The 24,800-nt window shown below is 41.2% G+C and overlaps 2 protein-coding genes across 2 annotated transcripts; both read left to right on the top strand.

The window, feature by feature from the left end:
- The first annotated feature begins 1,334 nt into the window (after positions 1-1,334).
- Positions 1,335-9,874, top strand: myo1hb (myosin IHb). The gene is made up of 31 exons (XM_041960912.1): positions 1,335-1,496; positions 1,887-2,002; positions 2,424-2,622; positions 2,725-2,805; positions 2,936-3,115; positions 3,203-3,301; positions 3,408-3,521; positions 3,646-3,717; positions 3,814-3,933; positions 4,271-4,338; positions 4,428-4,533; positions 4,646-4,726; positions 4,828-4,919; positions 5,032-5,126; positions 6,034-6,080; positions 6,277-6,357; positions 6,446-6,551; positions 6,683-6,800; positions 6,910-7,023; positions 7,108-7,184; positions 7,268-7,336; positions 7,466-7,550; positions 7,651-7,813; positions 7,954-8,037; positions 8,138-8,231; positions 8,576-8,631; positions 8,712-8,847; positions 8,954-9,024; positions 9,460-9,557; positions 9,654-9,753; positions 9,848-9,874. The coding sequence occupies exons 1-31, from the start codon at positions 1,371-1,373 to the stop codon at positions 9,872-9,874; spliced, it is 3,075 nt and encodes a 1,024-aa protein (XP_041816846.1). The 5' UTR covers positions 1,335-1,370.
- Positions 9,875-12,601: 2,727 nt separating this feature from the next.
- Positions 12,602-22,378, top strand: LOC121623198 (sushi domain-containing protein 2-like). The gene is made up of 16 exons (XM_041960400.1): positions 12,602-12,699; positions 13,024-13,222; positions 13,358-13,506; positions 13,642-13,809; positions 13,907-14,078; positions 14,248-14,452; positions 15,875-15,960; positions 16,789-17,057; positions 17,136-17,273; positions 17,421-17,570; positions 18,815-19,063; positions 19,582-19,765; positions 20,016-20,110; positions 20,209-20,382; positions 22,074-22,170; positions 22,304-22,378. The coding sequence occupies exons 1-16, from the start codon at positions 12,639-12,641 to the stop codon at positions 22,344-22,346; spliced, it is 2,439 nt and encodes an 812-aa protein (XP_041816334.1). The 5' UTR covers positions 12,602-12,638; the 3' UTR covers positions 22,347-22,378.
- Positions 22,379-24,800: the final 2,422 nt, after the last annotated feature.

The following is a 24,800-nucleotide window of genomic DNA, read 5'->3' on the forward strand; positions in this document are numbered from 1 at the left end:
GGATATACAGTACTATTACATTTTCGGTTTGTTTTAATCAGCTTTCATTCTGTCAAACATTTTGTATTTAGATTTATATTTGTATTATAAAGCCTAAATGTAATATGTTTTAACAATCCTGTCCAATTCTCTGCAGTATAGATTTGAAATAGAGACTTGATCAAAAGTTTTATACAGTAAATAAACACACACACACACACACACAAAGACACACAGATGCATGAGAATGAGATTTGCTTCCTTTGTTGCACACTCACTACATTATTGATGGTTTCCTATTGAAGGAAGCAGAGGCTGTAATCTATCAGTGTTTCCTGTCCTTTCCCTTCAATAAAACCAGATGTTCAGTTCAGAAACACACACAGAGGCGCACACACATCAGGGACCTCCGGGGTAGGTAATTTTTTTGGCACTTTTTCCCACAAAACGTTATTGACCATTTTTAACGATCACATACGACTTTCAGGACATGATTCGTTGTGACATTCTGCTGTAAATGTCTGCTGGGTCAGTAGAGCAGCAGCTTGTTTTACTGGAGATTGATCTCTGAGTGTCAGTTACTCTGACTTGGTGACAGGTCAACTTGGCAGTGATGAGAGCCAAACTCCTGAAGCATAATGCTGGGTAGCGCTTTCATGGCACCGTAATTAAAGTGCATTGAGTTTGCTGATTGTTTTACCTGGCACTTCCTCAGCTGTGTATTTTGAAGTGGAGGAGGATACAATGAATGTAATCACCTCTGGATTTTACCTCTTAATTAAAATCTGGATTCATTTATTGTTGAACGTCATGTTAAACTTTGAGCATATGAAGTTTCTAGTGTAGGGGGAGTATTTCGTGGTCATTCTGGCCTTGCCATGAACAAGACTGATGGCTCTTTAGACGACACAGAAGCAGATTAGATAGAGGAGGCTGAATTTAGATTTGTCATGAGCATAGAGGATGTTGCCAAGGCCACAAACAGCTCTGGCTGGAAGTCACAGATATAAGGACAAACAGGCGGGAAATGAGTGTCCCACTGGGAACCATATATCCTATGTTGTCCATGCTTATGAGCATGTGTGTGTATGTGGTCTTTTGGGGTGACAAGCTCAAAAACAGATAACGTTTGAGGAAAACAGGACACAGGGCAGAAGGATGGGACATATAGGCCTAATCTTGACAGAAGGATTCAGAACCAGGCCAAAAATAGCACAATATCTGTAGATTTTGTGAAAGAGAGCAATTTGTTGCATCATCAAGGTCTCATAAAATTCATCAGACATTTGTCATGTTACTTAGTTCGGTTGTGGCACCTTGTTTCCTGTCACTGACGTGTTCCTGCTCGGGCACAGAGCCTGGAGGAGCGGTGTAACCGGATCCTGAGGAACATGGAGGCCTCTCTGACAGCCCGGGATCGCGTGGGCATCCAGGATTTCGTTCTTTTGGACGCCTACACGAGTGAGACTGCCTTCCTGGACAACCTGAGGAAGCGCTTCCATGAGAATCTCATTTACGTGAGTCTTCCTGTGTGGTGTAATGTTGGATAACCTGCCGCTTTCTCTCATTGTAATTAAACTTTTAATTCGACCTTCAACCCAGCAAGGTCCTAATGCTGCGTTGCCTTGTGCTGAATCTGGCACCTTGTGTTGCTGAAACAGCAGCTCCTGTTCTTTTCATTTGCAGAGTGAGCAATCTAAAGGTCACTGCAGTCCGTAAGGTCATGACAAGTGTTATACCAAACTTATTGCTTTTGATAAGAGGAAGAAAATTACTTATCAGCAGAATGATACATGGACACCACACTGCTGGATGCCTTCTTTCAATGTCATGTAATGCTTGCTCCTGTATCATCAAATGTGCAAGAGTTGCAGAACCAGACTTCCTTTCCTTGTCCTTCTCTGCAGACCTACATTGGGACTCTCTTGGTGTCGGTCAACCCATACAAAGAGTTAGATATCTACAGCAAGAAGCAAATGGATACCTACATGGGCGTAAACTTCTTTGAGCTGCCACCTCATATGTAAGATGTTGTTTATTCTGTTTTAATTTATACTGTGTGTTGGCTATATCTGGTGGATAGTTCAGTTCTTAAATAAGTTAAATCCTTACTATTTTAGGCATGCTAGCGGCATGGCAACGACAGTTGGTCGGTTCACAGGATGTCAAGTGACATAAGGGTCTATATATTGTAAATGCAGGGTGCCACGGTGCCCTTGGGGTCAAGGTGCCAATCATGAACTGCAACATTTCTATCCGACCGCGGACCTTTGTTGCAGGTCATGCACCATCTCTCTCCTCTCAATTGCTTTCATCTTTCTACTGTCAGTTAGCTACCTGATAACGGCATGAAAAGAAGACACTAGTTTACTAATGCCGAAAAACTTCACGCCATGTCTACATTTTTAAAGCGGGGCTGACCTACAGTTATACTGTACTTTCAGTTATGCGCTAGCAGACAACGTCTTCCGCACCATGCAGTCTGAGTTCAGCAACCACTTCATCCTCATCTCAGGGGAGAGTGGGGCCGGCAAGACCGAGGCCTCCAAGAAAATCCTGCAATTCTATGCCGTCAGTTGTCCAAGTACCAAACTCCTGAACAACGTCCGGGACAGGCTCCTTCTCTCCAATCCAGTGCTTGAGGTCAGTGACATGGACATGTGTGCCCAAACTTTAGACCATTTTTAGAGAGAAACATGAGTATAAAATCAGGTGTTTTTTGCTTTTTTGTTTTATATCTTCAAGGCTTTTGGAAATGCCAAAACCCTGAAGAATGACAACTCAAGCCGCTTTGGGAAATACATGGACATCCAGTTCGACCACCAGGTGGACTATACTATCTTCATTACTTGACATTACAGTGAAAATAACAACATCAAGATAACACAGCAATGTAATGACCTCAAGGCTCACACAAAGAACTGACACCTGGTTAAGGATTACCTTTCTTCGTCAGGGTGGTGCAGTTGGCGGACACATCCTCAGCTACCTGCTGGAGAAGTCCCGCGTGGTCCACCAGAATCATGGGGAGAGAAACTTCCACATCTTCTATCAGCTGGTGGAGGGAGCAGAGGAAGAGTTGCTGCGCTGGCTTGGCCTGGAGAGAAACTGCCAGCACTACAGTTACCTGGTGCAGGTCAGTGGACAAAAACAAAAGAAACAATGATTCATTAATCTGGTGCAACCAAAATCTCTCAGTTTTTTTATTCTTTCTCTCCTACAGGGTGATTGTGCCAAAGTTAGCTCCATCAATGACAAAAGTGACTGGAAGATGGTGCGGAAAGCCCTCTCTGTCATAGAGTTCAGTGAGACCGATATTGAGGTGAGGTAGTCCGGTAAATCCGAAACTGGACAAAGCTTTATTTAAACCTACGCAAGATACAAATTGATGGTGGTTCATGAAGTGTTTCTCTCTGGGTGTAATGCAGCACCTGTTTGGAATAATTGCTAGCGTGCTACATCTGGGAAATATCAAGTTTGAAGCAGATGTTCGAGGATATGCGTCTCTCAACAACAACCAGGAGATGCACTGGGTGTCAAAGGTGAGTCCCAAACAAACTGCAGATATGTTTAACCCTTTATATGTCTCGGTATAACTCTCTGATGATGACTAGGAAGAGATTTGGTGTTACATGTAATTTTTTTTGCTTTGCCTTTGCGGTGTAGTTGCTGGGGATTCCTACTCAGGTGCTACAACAGGGCTTAACCCACAGGAAGATTGAAGCCAAAACGGAGGAGGTGACTCGACTTCTTTTGTTTAATTCAACATATAAACTATATGCAACTTGTTGATGGTGTTCATCTTTTATTACCTGCGTTATCCTGATGTTAAAGGTGTTTAGTCCCTTCTCTGTGGACCATGCAGTATATGCCAGGGATGCCCTTGCCAAAGCCATCTATGGTCGCACGTTCAACTGGCTGGTCAACAAGATCAATGAATCTTTAGCTAACAGGGTGAGAAGAAAAACTACTCTCTTTTCAATCGTGCCTAATCTAATCTAATTGTACCTGTCTCATCAAGATCACGGAAATGTGGAGAAAATTGGGGTAATAAGATTATAACAAGCCTGAGGCTGCCATTTGTTTGGTCGTGAGTCCAAAAACACCCAATTCTGGAAAAAGCACATCTGGTAAATCTTTCTTGGGGCTGATTTTCTTTCCACAGTATAGTTGCATTGTTTTAAAGCAACAACAACATATGAGCTTGAATTTCTACAGAGTGCTCAGGCTACACAGGATGATCCATATACAGTTAAAAACCAGAAATCATATCTGTGCTAATTATCTGCAGGATTCCTCCAGGAAAACAGTGATTGGTCTGTTGGACATCTATGGTTTCGAGGTTTTCAATGTGAACAGGTGAGATCATGCACAGATGAGCTGATTCTTCAGAAGCAAACATGTGGATGAAAAATTCCGATAATGACGCTGCCTATGATTTGTTTTAGCTTTGAACAGTTTTGCATCAACTACTGCAATGAGAAACTGCAGCAGCTTTTCATCCAGCTGACCCTCAAGTCAGAGCAGGAGGAGTACGAGATGGAAGGGATTGAAGTATTCACGCTTTTCTTCCTCAGAGTTTGACATTTGTGGCTCACAGTGTTACTAAAATAAACTCACATACAATAAAAGTGCTCCTCAATCACGTTTTTGTTTTCATGCACAGTGGGAACCAGTGCCATATTTCAATAACAAGATAATTTGTGATCTTGTGGAGGAGAAACACAGAGGAATCATTTCTTTATTGGTGAGGATGTGATTCAGTTATGGTCATAAAGAAAGTCAAACAATAAACTCGGCCACAAAACTAAAAGCAGCTGAATGACTGATGCTTGTCCTCACATACAGGACGAGGAATGTTTACGTCCCGGAGAGGCCACAGATCTCACCTTACTGGAGAAGATGGAGGAAAAGATTGGTGGTCATCCTCATTTTGTCACGTGAGTTCTACACCTCTGCCTTACACCTCTGCACATGGTTAAACAGCCAGACCAGCAAGTGGCATAACCATAAATATCATAATAACTGTCACTAACGACCCCCTTCCTGCAGACATAAACTTGCCGACCAAAAGACGAGGAAAACACTGGAAAGAGGAGACTTCCGCCTCTTGCACTATGCTGGGGAGGTTACATACTGTGTTGTTGGTAAGAAATGAAATCCCTCTGTATGTTAAATAATGTCTGTCTCTAGATTACAATAACATTAAACAAGGCTATGTAAAAATCAGGCAGATGCTAGAATACAGATTAACAGTTGCAGACTGTCAGCTATATCTACATAAAATTTTGTAATATTAGCTAATGTAGTGGGTCTGTCCTTACAATTTGCAAAATATAAAATACATTTCTAATACTATTGTTATAGTTCAGCATTGACAACAATATGCCTTAAAAGTGACAATATTTCTGCACAATGAATCATTTAAACATCCTACACTACCCATAATAAAATGTGTTGTAAATTATTAACACAAAACAAATATTTATAACAAAATAAATAAATACATAATGTGGTAGTGACATACCTTGATAAAGGACAGCAGACTGCATAAGAAACCACCTCTATGCTCCAGTAGCTTAGCTAGACATCGGTTAGCTGGCGTTAGCATTTTACAATAAATTCCTGTGATGTTACTTGATGCAAATTTAAGTACACAACACCAGACTGGGTCTGTAATTCAGAGAATGTAAGATTTTTACCACCTTTTAGAGGGTTTTTTTTTTTTTTTTAAGTTTTAAGACTACTGACAGGAGCGCTATCAGCTCGGCCTCTTTGGCTAACCAGAGGTGACATTGCTAAAAAGGTCAAAGGTCACACACAACAAAAATAACATTTATAAAAATTAAAGTGCCCCAAATATGTATAGAGTGACAAATATATAAATGAAAATGTGACAATGACAAAGTGTGAATAAATAAAATAGGCATTTTTTTAGTGATGTGTATATATTATTTTTATTACATCTGTTACATTACATACAATATGCTGTTGCTGAAATCAATACATAGTCTCACTATCTAAAAAGTTTCTCTTTGTTCTTTCAACTTTCAGGATTCTTGGACAAAAACAATGATCTCTTGTATCGAAATGGGAAAGAGGTAACTTCATTTAATTTTTCACACGATGAAACCAGGTGATACCCATATTAGGTTGGTTTGTGATTCCTTGAAAAGGAATGCAAATTTGACTCATTGTATGACACAAATAAATTGCTATTACATTACATATATTATTTAAGGTTTACGCTGTGTGACTTACATTGGGCGCTTATACAGTTTTCCTATTCACCCTAAGGTAATGCGACAGTCCAAGAATGCAATTATCAAACACTGTTTTCCTTCTTCTGAACCGGACAGCAAGAGGAGACCTGAAACTGTAAGAAATGAGGCAGAAGATGATGCTCAACTAGTGTCAACAAGCTACCAACACTCGTTATGTCTGCCATTTTTCTGTGACTTCTCAGGTGGTGACTCAGTTTAAGAGCAGCCTGGTGGGCTTGACTGAGATCTTAATGTCCAAAGAGCCCTGGTACGTCCGCTGCATTAAACCCAATGAAGCCAAGCAGCCAGGTGAGGCCTTGTGTCCTTGCCGGGCTAATAGGTTTTTGTGTATGTTCAGCCTACAATCAGTCAGCACATGTAAGTTAGACCACACAGTTTTGACCTTGAACTCTCTCTGTGACCTTTGGTGTTCCCTGCAGGACGCTTTGATGATGTGTTGGTGAGACATCAGGTGAAGTACCTGGGGCTGATGGAGCACCTGAGGGTCAGGCGTGCTGGGTTTGCTTACCGACGCAAATATGAAATCTTTCTCCAAAGGTACGTAAGCACACCGTTACTGCTCTTGATCAGACACTTGGTGGGCTGTCATACTTTGCTGCTGTTGGTGTCACCTATAACGCTGTGTGTGGTCTTCTTCTGTGCTCAGGTATAAGCCTCTGTGTCCCGACACCTGGCCCAACTGGAAAGGTACGGCGGCGGAAGGTGTGCATCGCCTGATAAAACACCTGGGCTACAAACCTGATGAGTACAAGATGGGCAGGTAGGCAGATGTTAATGGATTAGTGCCACTGACTGTCTATGATGAGTTACAGGAAATTCTTGTTGTTCGTCTCTTTCCCTCAAGGACCAAAATCTTCATCCGACATCCAAGAACTCTGTTTGCAACAGAAGATGCCTTTCAGGTCTGCAAACATAAGCTAGGTGAGATGTTGTTCTGTAAATGTAGCACTACATTAAGCATCATAACAATCCTGAGGCTGAAACTGTAACCGTCCTTGTTGCAGCAACAAGGATTCAGGCCAAGTACAAAGGCTACAGAGTTAAAGGAGACTATTTAAAACAGAGAGAGGCTGGTGAGTGTTAACATGCCCACAGATGTGTTCATAAGCACAAATTAAAAGCTTAAACTAAATTTAGGAGAATGGCTCACATGGCAAGCATTTTAAGATATTCCTTTCTGTTACCTTGTCTTATCTAAATAGCCACTAAGATTGAGAACTGCTGGAGAGGTCTGATGGCGAGAAAGGAGCGTGAAAAGAGGGCATGGGCTGTCAAGGTCATCAAGAAGTAAGTTACCATAATGAGCTCGATTTGAAGATGAAATGGGATGAGAATAACATCCATGCAGTCTCTATTGTGAGGTTACCTGTCTGTTGATTTGTTCTAGGTTCATTAAAGGTTTCATAACTAGAAACCAGCCAGCCTGCATTGAGAACAGTGAGTACCTGGCCTATGTGAGGCAGAACTATCTTACACGGCTGCGGGAAACCCTTCCCAAAACAGTCCTGGAGAAAGACTCGTGGCTCACCCCTCCACCTATAATGCAGGAGGTGGGTGATGCATTTATGACACCAGCTGTTTCTAGTTGCAAGGCTGCATGCATGAGGGCGCATGCTGATAATTTTGGTAATGGCTGCAACCTGTAAAGGTGTCAAATCCAACATCTCATGTAAAACTGTATTTATTCTAGGCTTCTCAACTCTTGAAGAAGCTCTACATTCGCCACATGGTCGGGAAGTATGTCCGAGGAATGACCCCACAGAGGAAAGCGCAGGTACATCCACCCTTGTGGGCAACACTTGAATCCCAGACAAATTCACTTCAGGAAATAAATGAACTTACTCTCGGCTTTCAAATTGTTTCCTGGTTTCCAGCTTCTGCTAAAAGAACAGGCGAGCTCCATGTTCAAAGGAAAGAAAGAAAACTATCCCTACAGTGTGTGCAGACCGTTCGTGGACACCAGGATAGGTAAGACTGCAGTCATTTTGCTTTCATTGAGTGTATTTACATGAACATAGTATTTAGCATGTGAATTTCTATGCACAAGTACCGATTACTGAAACAGTGATTGGATTGGATTGGATTAGATGCATAGTCCAGTTTTCGTGGCAGTATTTTTATATGGAAAAAAAATTATGTCCAGATTGTGAAAAATTTGTCATTAGCATTTTTTATTTACAACAAAATCTGAGTATGCATGCTGAGATATTTTATGAGTCTGTTATGGGACTCTTTGGCATCGTCGTATTATTATAAGTTGTGTGTGAAATCCTCTCTTGTGAATGCTCAGTAGTATCTGTTGTCTCATTAAGGTGCAGAGGACATAAACATCAAAGTGCTTCAGATGATTCGGCATGAGCAAATCAAGGTAAACTAACACTGGAATTGACTTCGTGTCTTTGTCATTTTTTTTATCCACTGTGATCTCGTGTGCATCCCTCTCCACAGTACAGCGTGCCAGTGGTGAAGTATGACAGGAACGGGTTCAGGCCCCGTCTCCGGCAGCTCATCTTCACCCTGGAAGCTGCCTACCTGGCTGAAGAGGCCAAGATCAAGCAGCGGATAGATTACAGCTCTCTGAAAGGTGAGTGGGATAATCAGACCAAATCTGCATTGCTGTTTGCAGGGGGACCTGCACACAAGCTTGAAACGTGTGTGATTTAAGTTTTAAAGGTGACTCTTTTTTATAGGTGTGTCCGTCAGCAACCTGAGTGACAACTTCCTGATCCTTCATGTTACATGTGATGATATCAAGAAAAAGGTAGACCTATCAAAAGACTGGTGTCAATATCTAGAATACCCATCAACTGTCTTTGAATATGTCAAAACTACCTATGTTACTATGTGTAACTTATAAACCAGTGTGTAGGATTCATCTAGTGGTAAGGTTGTATATTGCAGCCAACTGAATACAACTCCCCCCATTTCCAGCATGTGGGAGTACGTGGCTTTCCGTTCAACTTAAAATGAATCAATACATCAGGAGAGTTAGATGAGGGATTTGTTCTTAGATCTTCATAAGTTAATAATTATCAGCTAAAAAATATGGTCCATGACTTTCCTGGAGCACCTCTCACAGCAGGCCCCAGAGCAGATCAGAAACATTGCTCATGAATCTGTTCATTCAGGTTTTAAAGATGATAAAAAAAAAAACAAAACATATCTGATAATTGAGGGATGTCATTTGTTTTTTTAGGGGGATCTGGTTCTGCAGTGTGACTACCTGTTTGAGGCCCTGACTAAGCTGACTGTTATTGCCAACAAGCAGAACTACATCAAAGTGGTCCAGGGCAGGTACAGAATCTGGAATCTATGTTGTATAATTTATTTGGAAGCCAGATATCTAAATGGTAAAAAGGATGGGTGTGACATTGGTACTGTCACCTGCAGTGTGCGATTTGACATCCAGCCTGGCAGAGAGGGGTTTGTGGACTTCAAGAGTGGTCAGGAGTCCATGGTTTACAGGGCAAAGAATGGCCATTTGATGGTGGTGAGTGTAGAGTTCATCACAGGATCACGTTCAGTCATTGTAAAATTTCTATTTGTATAAACAGCTCACCAAGCTCTTCACTTTTTTTCTTCAGGAATCGACGAAAACCAAGTCCAGATGATGCCAGCAATTTGGGATGACGTTGCTGCAAATTTTAGTAACAGGCAATTTGAGGGGTGGATGCCATCCCTCTTGTTAGCAAAATGACCAAAATGCATCCCCCTTGTTAACCTGCCGTCCCCCCTCTCTGTCCTCTAGTTGCAGAGAGAGTGCAGGGGCAGCAGGGTTGTTTAGTTGTTAGTCCAGTCTGACTGAGCTTTGTGTAAGTTAGAATCTATGGCCGTGACCATGGCTCTGAAATATCAGCAGCCTAACTGTGCTGTGTATCGACTACTCCATGGTGCTGTCTGTGGTGCTGACAGATTTGTAATCACAACCTTTCTCTCAGCCACACCCTTCTGTCAGTTTCTTCGTAGATCTATAATATTCCCTCAACTATATGCAATAAATACTCAATTTTACACTATATTATAGCCCATATACTCTATAGACTAGTGTCACCTTCATGATCAAAGCTACCAGTAGCAATGTGTGGTCATGGAAGAGCGAGAGAATTATAGACACACTGCTGCCTGTAGTATTCCTGTATTATTCTTATAATATTTCTATGATCGTTCAGCAGCGTCTCACCTACTGAAAACGCTCCCAGAACAAACCACCTCAGTACCATTCAGGGGGGACATGACTACAGATATAGTTTTAACTATAGATTTTTGATGTAACCAGGGAGTGAAGCAGGTAATATGATAGAGGAAGTAACCTACTCAGCTGTTATAGTTATATAATTTGAGGCGAAGTTTATACAGACAAAACTATGGTGTGTTTTGAAAAATGAGCATTAATAAAATACCTCATGTCCACATCCAATAAAATTGAGTTAAGCCGAATAGGAGTTCTATTAAATCAAAATGATAATCACAATTCTATTATCAAGAATTAGTCAAGGTCTATGGCTATGGCCCCTTGCAACAGTGCCCTCTGGAAAGTGTACACGTGTGTGTGGATGCGCTCACTGGGCCAGCCCCCCTGTTAAAAAGTAACCAATCACCACCTGGTAACAGCCATGTCTGTCCTGTTGTCCTGCTCCATGGTTGTTGCCAATTGTGTTTTTATGTCAGCTCATTTTTACTTTTTGCATCTGTATGACAATGTTATCCAATTATGTGTGTGCAATTATTACACGAGCACTGCCAATATCTTAGTTGTAGAGAGCAGATATCAAGCTCATAGCAGAGCCCAGCCAGAATAACAGTGAGCCTGCTTGTTCTCCTATATACACGGAGTTTAAATAATCTCATTCATGGAAATCAATGTGAATAGAAGCACTTGTAATCTTTTCTCTGTATTAAGCATATCTGAAATGGTGTCTAGATGATAACAGTAGAGAAAACTACAGCATTTGTGTGCAGCCATGAATGTTTAGAATACCTCATCCATGTTGTACCATCACATTAAAACATGCTAAACAACAATGGACACCTCTGCTTTGTGTAAAGCATCTGTTTTTTCCCCCACACACATAATTCAGCACATAGCCAACTACTCCAGCACATTTCTAATGGATGCTTGACACTTGCATGTGCACTGAGATGATTCTATAGTGAGCAGCTCCCCCTACTGGCCTCCAGCTGGCCCTACAGGTCAACTCTTAGGGCACTGTTTTTAAGCTGCATAATGAAATTCCTGCAGGAAATCAACACACAGTTTGTGCATTGACTTAAAAGATAAGTGACAGAATTAGTTTAGAAATCTACCCTCAACTTTAAGGTCTTATCCCGATTTGTTGGCCAAGAAACAAATGAGCACACTATTCATCAAACTGTAACTTAATGTATCACTTATGAATTTAGTCTGCAAAATACTAAAAAATCTCTCCCACAGTATTGTCTCACTGAAAGCACTCTTAAACAGCATTGCATTGCTAAACCTGCAGCCCACTCTGCAGGACAACACAAATACTAACATGAAAAAAAAACCTGTTGTTAAAATTGTTCAAAACAAAAAGGAAATTTCCCAGATCCTCAAAATGTCATTTTTGGCCCATTATGATGCAAATATGCTGTCAGCATTTTACCCTGTTGCCATGCTAACGTCAGCACATTGACAGGCTCGAGGTTGCACAATCATAAGCCAAGTGCAACCTTGTTATTCTTAAATTTGTGAATCACTGTTTCACCCCAGTTGTTCTTACTTGAATGTTTAAGTTCGTTACAACACAAATCTGATATCAGAGAAAAAACTGCTACAGCATGCAGGCATTGCAAACAGTCAGATACAAGTATTGTTTTCCTACATCATACATTATGGATAATCACGTCACCAGGGAGGATTTAAAACAATGTGTGTGTCTGTTACTCCAGGTCCAGGCCCTTCCGTTATCAGTGAAGTCAGTCAACATCAACAAGGCTGACATCTTATCGTTAACCCCAGAGTCCCAGAAGCCTCCCATTTCATTAATATTATTTCATATGACTGATAATAGTTGTTTAGACATGTTAAGACAAATATTCTGTACACACATAGCATGTTTTATTTAGCTAATTCTTTTTATCTTTCTTTAAATACAATAATGAGTGATCATTAAGCAGTCGATCTTATACACTGATTGGCACTGAAGTGAGAGATGGTCAAAGGTGGCCATGTGAGGGTGAATACAGCTGACACTGTTACCATAGCTACCTCAAGTTGATGATTAAACAAGTGTTTGTGACCGCCTGCATTTGAAGGGCCAAGGTTTCGAAAAACGCTAAGTGCTTCTACCTGGGACGACATTGTAGAAGCAGCCAAGAGAGGAGCAGGAACCGTGGCTAACAGTTTCTGTCAGGATGGAAAGATTCAAAGCAGTAATATTTGTCCTTCTGGTTTCATGCATCTGCAGGACTTTAGGTAAGTACCCACAAGCTTCTAAACAGAATAAACAGCTAACTGTAGCATATTTAGTATTTCAGAAATTGTAAGTTTTAAAGCAGGAGATACATGCAAGGTGGATGAGAAACTGAATTCCAAAAAGTAAAAGTCTATTTAGAATATGTTTCAATTCAATTTTAAAATTCAATAATTTATTGATATTTTAAATACAAAATCATGAACTCTAATTATTACTTGGAAAATTGAATGGTGAGTTACAATCTTCATGCATCATTAAACGCTAATTTAATTCAAAGATAGAGAAATTGCATCCGTTTTCCTCTTTCCCTTTATTCTGGACAGGACAGACATGTGAAGGAAAGTGTGGGCAAAAATTAGCCTCATGTTCCTGCCACCCAACATGCGCGTCTCTGAACGCCTGCTGTTCAGACTATAAAGAGTACTGCGTGGAAATCGTTCCATATTCCGGGTCCATTTTGGGGGGGACAGATTTTGTTGTCTTGGATGCGATTTTTAATAACAGCGCCAAGATTGTTTGCAGGTAAGACTTTGTTTTGCTGCTCTGTGTTCACATGTTCCTAAACCTGTTCTGATTGTGGTTAAGAGAAATAAAATGACCTTGGTAGACATTAATATGAGACTTGAAAAATATCTGATCTTTCTTTTATAATGGCAGGTTTAACAATAATACAGACACTGAGGGGTATGTGGATGGGACCCGAGGCCATTGTATCTCCCCACTGTTGTATGAAACTGGATGGGTTCCTGTGCACATCTCCTCAGATAATGGAAGTACATTCAACAGAGTTGGATCCTGGCTCTCAGGTACAATACCTGTCTGGATTTTCTTTGGCGAATGACCTCAAAACTCTTCCTTTATTTCTCATGGCACATAGTTTTCCATTTGGCATTGACATGGCATTAATGTATGACTTGTTTGATCAAAATGTGTTACTGCAGTACATACCGGCAAGTTAGATGCTAAGTTTAAGGCGACACTGGTCAACTCAACTAAATGGCAGTACTACGGCACACCTAATGTTGGAGGCACTCTTGAGATGACTTGGGATACCGGCTTTGTGAGGGCAGATAGGGTCAATCTAGAGCTGTGGGGATACAGGGAGACAGGTGAGTACACCTGTATATACACTGTGCATACGCTTTGTAGACCACATGGCTATTAATTGGGAAAAAACACTGAATTTTGGAAAATGTTTCTCTGTAGGAACACCCTATTCTCCCACCTGGCAGGGTAAGTGGGAGTATCTGTACTCGCTTTCAAAGGATCAGCCCAACAATGGTTTCTTCAGCTTTTCGCCCAAACCAGCAGACAGCTTTTCAAGCTGGGAGATCGGCTCTGTGCGTGTCAGCTCCAGCAGCTACACTGACGGCATGCCGTATGTGCAAACACTGCCTATAATATATGAGTGTAATAAAAAACTATTGTTCTTGCTATTCACTTATGGCTTCGTGTAGATTTAAATCCTCCAAAGTAAAAAAAAAAATAGCAGCAAAAGTAAGAATAAAAAGTGATCAACGGCTGTATTTGCCATTTGTTTCATTTAGGAATGTGCAGTCTGTGTGGACTGAAGATCATGCGCTCGCCTGGCATCTGAAGGAGACGTTCAGGCAGGACTCGGCAGGTTGGGCGCTGGACAAATGTTTAGCATGGGACAAGCTGGAAGATGAAAAGTTGGCTGACTTCCTCAGTGAGATCATAGACTGTCCCTGCACGCTGGCTCAAGCGAGAGCCGACACGGGGAGGTTTCATGTAAGTGTGAAGAGAAGCATATTCAGACTCTGCAGGGTAAATGATTCAAAACTGGGACAAAATTGCTCTGAGATGCGTTGAATGCACCTAAAAGCCAGAAGGAAGGAAGCACCAACTAGCTAACACAAAATCAATAAGGCAAATGACAGCTGTGCTAGATCTTCAAGACTGTTCCTCTCATACAGGTGTGCCTCATTTGTGTGTGAGGGGTCACATGGACAAGCCTGTACACAGTAATACGCACCTTGTACCTTTACTTCACAGATTAATAACTTCTACATAAACAGGCATACACAGGCAATCATTTCAAATTAAAGATAAAATATAGATCAGTCTTAGATTAACTGGAGAGAGATGCAGTCGGAGTCTTGGAATTTTATTGCCGACCCCTACTAGGGGTCACCAAAGCTTCACAGGGGGGTCATGAGGCCTTCCTTATTTTAAGGAGTGCAAAACAACCTTTGTAAAAAAGTATACAGTAGGCCTTTATCTCATCATTTCATAAGGGCACGGTGAAGGCTGCATTCACAGAGCCTTCACTCTCTGCTTTAACTGCCTCGTCCTGCATTAGAAAAGTATGCAGATAAGACCAAAGAGCTGATGGAACAATAGCCAAGCGTCAGGGAGAAGAAAACACTGAAACTGTCACAAAATAGCCCTATGTATGACAACACAGACAGAGAATTGTAGAAAAAGTCCCTAAACATATCGTGAAAACTCGTCTCAGAAAACAATCTGCTCGGAATTCATCCGAACTATCCATAAAATATGTCACTCAGACAGTCAGTTAGGTGTTGTTAGTTTACAAAACGACAGGTTGGGAACAACTGTTTCATAATGCCTTTATGTGTTTATGGTGGTTGTCAGTGACTGTAAACTTTTTTAACTAATGCTCATTGCTTATCAGTTCAAAGTCAAGACGAGCTCTCCTCTCATCGTAATGTTTACGAGCACACGCATTCTCTGTAAACACGTTTCAGCACCGACCTTATTGCCTTTTATCTTTTTACAATTTTATAGTTTATTGTAGGATTAGGCAAAGCTATTACTGTCTTTCCATGGCTGGTGAGTGACTAATATAATGTGGAAACTGCAACGTGTGCACCGAGTGACTTTGTGTACCGACGAGAATTCATTGTGAAGCATTTGCTTGCTAGCTAATGTCAAAATGTGTAAGTTAAGGTCGGTTCGGTCAGCTTCACAACAGTTACAGCTGGCAGTTTGTATGCGGCCTTGTAACAGGCCTAGTCTGTGCATAAACTCAAATCTGTGTGGTTTCATTCAATTCAATCTCCATTCAGTAAACTTATGCCACATGTAGGCTACGCCGGTGACAGCAGCTCCTGCACTGCAGTCTATAAATGAGCACAGCGAAATGCACATTTGGCAGCCTGCTGACAGACACTTTATCTCTCTCCTCAGACTGATTATGGCTGTGATATAGATAAGGGGAGCGTGTGCACCTACCACCCTGGAAGTGCTCACTGTGTGAGGGCAATACAAGCCAGGTGAGTCCTTGACTAAGACTGCTTTTCCAAATGCATTTACATCATTAGCATTTTATATAACCTGCAGGGTGTGGCTCTATAGCACAACTTCATTTTGTTACTTCATATACAAGGTAGTACTGTTGATAAGCTTTGCAGCTGATAGCCGTCAGTATGGCTGAATCTGCTATACTTGGCAAAGAGGGGACAACTTTCAGAGCCCTCTTCTGATCTATCTATCGGATCAGTCAAACTTGAATTAAATGTATTTTTTGTTAAAGTGCCTTATTGTTAACAAACATCATTGCTGGCAGATACAAGAAACGTTCATTGGTCACGCAGATTTTAGGTGATCGCGAATATTATTGTCAAATACTTGTGCAGTTAACACAGAGACAGCAAACAGAAGATGCTTATCTTTTGCTATCTTCATTCTTATACTGCACTTTGTCTACCTTTGCATCCCGATTATCTATACTCTTATCTATAATCTCAATGCACTCTCATGTCCAACGCTACCTCGCCCTGACAGTAAGCAGCAGTAAATACCCTCACCAAATAGCAGTTGACTGTGGGCCAGATCTGCCTCCAGATCTGTTTCCCTCACCTGTTTTATTGCTTCAGATACAGGCTGTAGTGCTCAGTGCATAAATTGGTTAAACTCTGCATCAGCCCTCTGTATAAATGCTGAATGAGATAAAATTAACCCGTGTTCTGATTAACGGAGCTCTTGTTGAGAGGAAAAAAAGCACATGGCCATTTCATTTCATACCTAAAAATGTATCAAAGCATCCTCAGTTACTTTGATCCTGACACAATGCTGGCAATGTTTTGGATGTGCGTCAACAGTCCAAACTATGCAGCTGGACAGCAGTGTTGCTATGACAGCACCGGCGCTCAGGTCCTGACTGCAGACTCGATTGGGGGTAGCACACCAGACCGGGGGCACGACTGGGGCTCACCTCCATTCAAGAATCCCCCTCGAATTCCTGGACAGTCCCACTGGGTCTATGACGTGATCACCTTCTACTACTGCTGCCTGTGGTCTGACAACTGCCACTACTACTTCAAACACCGGCCCTCCAGCGACTGCAGGAGTTACGAGTCACCCAGCTCAGGTGAGCTACCCACAGTTTTATGTTTTTTGTAAGATTATCATTCAGCGTCAGATCTTAATTTTTTGTGTGTAATGCCAGCTGTGGTGTTTGGAGACCCCCACTTCATAACATTTGATGGTGTCAGCTACTCCTTCAATGGCAAAGGGGAATACACTTTGGTGAAGTCAACTGATAAGAAACAGCTGACAATCCAAGGAAGAACGGAGCCTGTGAATGGTGAGAAGGAGCCAAGCTCTCTGTTTCCTGTCTTTCTCAGTAATCATCAGTAAATGCCACCACTAAAGAACAACAAATATTCCTGTGTATCTAAAATACACACTGTGCATGAGCTGTTCGTCATTGATATGATTCTCTCACTATTAGGAAAGGCAACAAAATTGACGTCTGTAGCCATGCAAGAAGCATCCTCTGATGTTATTGAGGTGCGGCTGGCAGGAGGTCACTCCCGCCTCGAAGTGCTCCAGAATCAAAAAATCCTGTCCTTTACTGAGCAGAGCTGGATGGACCTGCATGGTGAGACCCTGATACACCTTTCATTGATTTTATTAGCCCTAATGAAACTATGTGGACTGTATTCTTGAAGTTATCTGACAGTGATTTTCTCTTGATGGTTAACCTTTGGATTTGTGACTCAGAGCATAAAGAGAACAAAAGCGGTGAGAAAAAATGAGATTAATTTACACTGACAGCATTGACATAGCTGAGTGCAGCTACCCGCCAAAAACAGATATACGAGTGCTAACAAGGCATTTTGTCACCTTAAAGTTTGAGGATTGAAATATACAGTATTTCTTGATAATATTAAGGGACTGTACAGAAATTATTGATGTGAAGAGGGAGGCTGAATCTTACATTTCATTTTATACCTACCAATTCAATTCAGTTCAATTCAATTTTATTTATATAGGGCCAAATCACAACCGAAGTTGTCTCAGGACACTTTACATTAAGAGCAAGCACAGACCAAACTCTTTATCTACAGAGACCCAACAATTCCCTCATGAGTAAGCACTTGGCAACAGTGGCGAGGAAAAACTTCCTTTTGGGAGGCAGAAACCTTGAGCAGAACACATGCCATTAATATTTCCTATGTACCCTACACTGCAAAAATGAGTGAACCAGGAGCAGGATGCTAATTTTGATGAACAAAATAAAGCCCTGTTGTTCTCTGCATATGGCCACAGAGCACCTTTATAACATATAACCCTGATTCCAAATAAATTTGGACGCTGTGTAAAACATAAATAAAAACAGAATCCGATCATCTGCAAACAAACTGTGTTTACCGACAACACTTTTCCAAAGTGTTCCTGAGTCCATGCAGTAAGATCCTTTATACAATTATGTGTTTACAATGTGTTGAGCCTGTGGAATGATCCAAACAGGTGTTTTTGGAGCGTTCCACAACTTTCCCAGTCTCTTGTTGCTCCTGTCCCAACTTGTTAAAGTGAAAAAGTTCCTCCCCCACTTTCTACGTGATGAGCACTTTTACTTCTGAACTTTTACGTATATTTTCTGCACTTTTACTTTGACAGAAGTCCCAGTGTAGAACTTTTACTCGTAATAGAGTATTCTTGAGCAAACACTTCTTCCACAACTGTAGACATGTGACATGACCAAAGCTGTTCCAACTTTGGCATTGTGCTCTTGGCATGTAGGAAGACCCTATTGGTTCTTCGTAGACGGCTGTTTTCAAAGGGACAACTTGATATCAGACTTCAAGACGTGCCTTCATTCTAACCAAATCTCTCTTCTAGGTGTGTTTGTGTTTTCTCCTACTCCTACAAATGTGACCGTGATGTTTCCCACTGGAGCCGGGGTGGAGGTGCGACTTAGAAACCGAACCATGACAACGACTGTGCTCCTGCCAACGGAGTTCACAAACTCCACTCTGGGGCTGCTGGGAAAGATGAACGGTGACACCAGCGACGACCTCTCATTCAGCAATGGTTCACGCGTGCAGAACTACAGCAATCCAGATGAGCTGTTCAGCTTTGGGGCAAGCTGTAAGAAACTATTCGCAACATAGATTGTGAGCTGTTGTTCAAAATACATGCATGTGGTGTTTGCATCTATTGTGATATTACTGATATAAGCTGAATAATGTTATATACCCCCCAAAAACTTGATAAAATGTAGTTAGATAGGCATGACATTTTAGGTGTGGATGTAAATTCCATTAAGGATCATATTCTTTCATCAAGACTTGATGTCACGCATATAATGAGAAACAACATGTTCACCGTTTAATCGTGGGGAATGATAAAGTAGCTAATCATGACATTTAGGTAAATAAAACATTTGGGTAAGGCTAAGGTCAGGACTTCAGCCAGATTTAAAAGGGCAAACTGCAGTCATAAATGTGAAGTAGAAATGATCTTTCATATTAGTCAGGAAGAATCAAACGCTTATCATCAAAGGTTAAGGTCCCTCGGCCACATCATACTGCTTCCTGTTTTGGCTCGTGTCCCTTTCATGCTGGGAAAGTGTTTTGTGTATTTGTGTGTCTCTTTTTGTCTTCCAGGGGCTGTTGAGAACGTGTCTGCCTTGTTCACATATGATTCAGAATATCTTCTGGACACATATTGCTATGCTCCCAGACATGACCCTGATTTTACCCCGGTGTTTTCTATCCCCGAGAATCCAAACGATCCGTTAGCTAATGAGACGTCTGAGATATGCGTTGGTGAGGGCTCTCAGTTCTGTAGGTAAGAGAAGAAAACTTTTATCTGCTTTTACGTCATCATAACAATGAATGAATTAAACATTATTGTGTTTTTGCAAAACAAACACATCAGTGCTGAAATGTTGGCCAGCTCAGTAAGATTGAAGCCGATCTTGGTAGAGGGGCGCAGTTCAATGTCTACATCGTGAGGAGTAGCCCTCAGCCTGAGTGATGGAGGATGCAGTGTTAAACAGTAGCAGCTCAGCTTCTGAACATTAACCTCTGTCCTGCAGGTATGATATCCTGGTAGGTCGTGACCTAGCAATGGGATATGCAACCAGACTGTCATACCAGAGTCACATTGCTCTTGTAGATGATCTAAAGCCAGGTGAGTAAAAAAAAAAAAATGTCTAAGAGCATTTCCAGTGAGTATTATGTACAGCCTTCACTTGGTTTCACAGTGTCGGTTGTTGTCATGCTGTGCAGTGAAATCCTGTGGATGGCTGCAACCACCAGATAATGGAAAGAAGGAGGGGACCACGTATCTGGAAGGGGCTACGGTGCAGCTTTCCTGCAATCACGGCTACATTCTCAAAGGATCAGCGGAGCGCGTGTGCCAGGGGGATGGCGAGTGGTCTGGACAAGCCACATACTGCCAGTGTATGAATACATGATGAGTCAGTCTTGTCCAGTGATTCTGATCAAAACAAATCAGCAGTGGTAAATGTGTGTCTGTGTTTGAGTAGGTGTGTGTGTGTGTCTGTGTGTGCATTTTTGTTTGTCTCATTTGATCCATCGAATCAGCTCTGAAGTGTCAAAATGCACAAAAAAATTTAACTTTTTGGCAAAAATAAGTGAGAATCAGACAGATGCAAATGCACACATTAAATTGGAAATACAAGGAATTTAGCAATGCAACAAATCCATGGGCCCTTTAGTCAATATGAGGAGGAGCGACCCCGTCCTTAATCAATATAGGTTTATATTAACAGTCAGCTGCGTGGCCCTGGGTGCATTATTTTTACACAAAGAAACACTTTTTTTCCAGTGAGTTTCCTACATGGTGACATTATGACCAGCGAAGTGTTAAGTGGCTGTGTTCTGACTGGTCTGTAAATCTGGAACATTATAGTCGTTGTTTGAGCTCACTCCAATCACTAACTTATCCTGTTGCTAACAAGTTCTGCTGCGGTATCAGCAAGTTAACCTGGACATTAGGCTAAAAAGCTCTGCTGTTGTGCCAAATGTCATTCACTCACGCTTGCCCTGAGAAGGCAGGAGGGTTTTTAGTGTCACAATCGTGATCTTCATAGGCCGATCCCTTATGCCCGTACACTCGAGCAGACATTCATGTTGTGCTTAATGTAGTCATTTACCTTCCTCCTATGAGGAACAAGCAGAAAAAAAGAAAAAAAGCAGGGGAGCAGCGAAATGCGTGATTAGCTCAAATCCAGAGCAGCTGCTGATTAGAGCCTTTTTTTTGAGTCCTTCATGCCACTGAGAGGCTGTACAACCCTGATTCCAAAAAAGTAAAACATAAATAAAACAGAAAATGATAATTTGCTAATGATTTTGACATTTTGACTCAATTGAAAACAGTACAAAGAAAAAACATTTAATGTATTATCTCATCAACTTCAACACCTGTTTGCAGCATTCCACAGGTAAACAGGTTGATTGGTAACAGGTGATAGTGTCATGATTGGGTATGAAAGGAGCATCCTGGAAAGGCTCAGTCATTCACAAGAGAGGATGGAGCGAGGTTCACCTTTGTGAACACATGATTGTATAAAGGATGATAAACACAGTTTGTTTGCAGATGATTGCATTCTGTTTTTATTGATATTTTACACAGCATCCAAACTTTTTGGGAATCAGGGTCTACATATTTTGCATTGCTTTGACCTACAGGTGATACAGCAGAAGTCAGGGGCTCACTGAAGGTTATTAGGATTAATCCCTCTGGGCTGCATGAATGTCTGCACCAAATTTCATGGCAATCCACCCAATAGTTGAGATATTTCAATCTCAACTCACAGAGCGACTGACGTTGTTGTACCTGCAACCATGACAAGAAATAGGTGTCAAGGGGTCTTCATGATATTGTAGCATGATCACAAGATGACAAGGATGATCTTTTCTGGCCTGTTCTTTTCCAAAACAAAGACATGCACTCAAAAGCTACACTAATTAAATCAAAACAATGCTTTCATCTCATCATAAAAAATTAAAAAAAACTTTCCATAAGAGACAGAAGTACATAATTTACCCATGTGCCACTAAATTGTACTCGTATGTAGTGTTTTTCTGTCAGGAGCCTCTGCTTTAACAACATCTCTGTCATTTCTCAGTTGATGTCACAGGAATTGTGGTCGGTTCAGTCATCGGAGCTGCCGCGCTGATTGTAATCATTTCAACACTCGTACTCATCTCCAGGAAAAAGAAAAGGTACAGTATCCTCAGTTGATGCACTATTAACCAGTGACATAATAAGGAAATATATTGCTTTTTTTCTGCTAAGGAATAAACATATGTTTTCCCTATTCACTGTTTTTACTTTATAAATTATTTTTCATTTCAGAAAAGCTGCAGAGTTAAAAGATATGATGGCTGAGACCTTCTAAACCTCATTTATGCTTTGCTGTAACACTGTACATATTTCTATCTTCATCGCCTGTGAAATGAAAAATTTGCATGCATACATACATGCTTTTAACTTGTGTTGCACTTTTACACACCCACCATCACTGCACAGCATTCTGGGGTAAGAGCGACAGCTTCAGGTTATTGTAAAGTGAGGACACTTCACAGACAATCATCTGGTTGAATGATCTATGCAAAAATGAAAGGCCTAAATCAATAACTTACTGTAACTCGGTTCAATAAGCAAACAGTAATTGATTGAACTCCTGTCAACTGTGAAACATGAAGGATGCAACCTCTTACTGTCTAAACACTCCATTATTGTTGATGTCATGCAGTGTTAAGTGTTCTGAAGGAGAGGAAGATCTCTGCGCTGTGTGTGTATTGTTTGTGTATTGGTGTGAAATGATGATGAATATTGTTATATGGTTTTTTTTTTTTCAGTTTTATCACTTTCAAATTAGACGGACAATAAAGTTATTCAAATACAGAATATTCTGCATCTTGATTTCACTCCCATGAGCCTATTCCATTGAAGTGGACGTGTATTTGTATGTTTGTCTTTTCGATTTTCTTGACAGCTGTTCATCCAATCGCTTCACACTTGGTGGCTGTATTGCTGACAAACAGAGGCAGCGCAGCGTTGAGTGTGTAGCAGCTGGATGACCTGAAACTGTGAAATTATTGAGAATTACTGAGTTTTGACAGAGCACTGCTTTTCCAGCCTTTGAGGAACTGGTTTAACACCCAGGAAGCTCACAGACCAATTGCATGTGTTAAAAATCATCTCATGCGATGGTTCTCTGTGTCATGGTCCGTTTGTCACTTGCTGTTTTGTACTGTCATGTCTCCTCGGGTCTGTTAATGTGTTTTGTTCACTGGTGTCTAGTCTTGTTGTGCACTTCCTGGTTTATTGTGAAACCCTAACTCGCCTCTCATTTCAGACCCTTGACTTCCTGGTGTCTTTCCTGCCTGTCTGATTGTCTGCCCCACCCTGATTGTTTCCACCTGTTCCTTGTTACCTCATGTATATATAGTCTGCGTCTCCCTTTGTCCGTCTTGTGCGTTTTGTGAACCTTGTGCATCCTGTCATGCGTCCATGTTATTTTTTTTTTTGTTGTAACTTTTGATAACCTTGCGCCTTTTGTTTGTTACTTTGTAAAAGCGTTTTGTTTTTGTTTTGTTTTTTGACCGAAGGACTTTCTTAATAAATACCGCCTCAGAGCGTGATCTTTCCTTGGTGATTCTGTCCGTGCATTTGAGTCCAAAAATCCCTTGAGCCCAACGGGCGTGATAGTCGGCCAATCAAATCTGTGCTTTCAGATAGCAAAGATCAAGGTCAAAGCGAAACTAGTTGTCAGATTAATCAACTAATTGAATGTAGAACGGTCCCCGGTCAATTATGTGACAGAAACAAGAGGATTTGATGATAATAGAGATTTATAAAAGTAAAAAAGACGTGATGGAATGTGACTTTTTCTGTTTTAATCTCTATTTCCCATGATGTTGGAGCAGCTGGTACGGCCTCGGAAAGACATCCAGCTGTTAAAACTGGGCTAAACTTTGTTGAAGTGTATGATTTGTGGATTATAATTTTCTTTTATTCACATTTTATTCAACGTCTAACCAGTTCTACGTGATCTGCAGGACAGCTTCTTAGCAAACGTGCATAAGAAGTGAAATCCTTTATACATGACAAGTGTTGTAGCCAGGTTTGCAATAATAGGAGCTTGTCTACAGAACACCAACAAGCTGGATCCGTCTACATACTAATTTCTGCTTACTACTACCAATTTACTAATTTGATTGGTTTGAAAACAGGGAATTTAAATAAATGAGAATCTAAGATGGCTTTGCTCACACCAAGCATATTTGCTTACTTCAGCTATAGTTAGGCTGCTTGGTGGCACTGTGTTTCTACCATGTTTGGCTCTGTATTTATTTGGTTAATACTTTTGACTGATGCGTTGGATGAGCGCAGATGCAAAGGCAATAGATATTTCCTAATTAAAAAATACTTTTCCTCTCTGATGGTCATTGATTGATTTCTCTAAAGCTCATAATACCCATGAAGACGTCGCTCCAGATGCAAAATTCCTCACCACCTCTCCACTGCGTCAGTCTTTCAATCCATCACTTTGGCCTGTATGTAAATGTTCTTCGCGCTGTAATTTGCCGTACATACTCATCACATGACGGCGTTTGTTTGGTCTTCAGTTTTTGTCTTCGGCCTTGCGTTTAGAAACTGGAGGTAACTCGGCTGTTTACTGCACGACTCTGGATGTACGTGCTGTTCCCTCACATAACACAAGGCTGTGATTTCTATGGACAAAGGCACCAGTATGTGACAAGACTGCAGAGGCCACTGCTGAATAAACTGCCTACTTGCTGCTTCCAGAGTCATTCACCAACAACTTGCCACAGACCCTCCAGAG

The sequence above is a fragment of the Chelmon rostratus genome, chromosome 19, assembly GCF_017976325.1.
Source record: "Chelmon rostratus isolate fCheRos1 chromosome 19, fCheRos1.pri, whole genome shotgun sequence".
NCBI lineage: Eukaryota > Metazoa > Chordata > Actinopteri > Chaetodontiformes > Chaetodontidae > Chelmon > Chelmon rostratus.

Coding starts and splice junctions, on each gene's coding strand:
- myo1hb (XM_041960912.1), top strand. CDS start 1,371: ATGGAGGCCTCTCTGACAGCCCGGGATCGCGTGGGCATCCAGGATTTC. Junction 6,801..6,909: donor TATGAAATCTTTCTCCAAAG/GTACGTAAGCAC, acceptor TTCTGTGCTCAG/GTATAAGCCTCTGTGTCCCG. Junction 8,232..8,575: donor GTTCGTGGACACCAGGATAG/GTAAGACTGCAG, acceptor TGTCTCATTAAG/GTGCAGAGGACATAAACATC.
- LOC121623198 (XM_041960400.1), top strand. CDS start 12,639: ATGGAAAGATTCAAAGCAGTAATATTTGTCCTTCTGGTTTCATGCATC. Junction 14,079..14,247: donor AGCTACACTGACGGCATGCC/GTATGTGCAAAC, acceptor TGTTTCATTTAG/GAATGTGCAGTCTGTGTGGA. Junction 19,766..20,015: donor GAGGGCTCTCAGTTCTGTAG/GTAAGAGAAGAA, acceptor TCTGTCCTGCAG/GTATGATATCCTGGTAGGTC.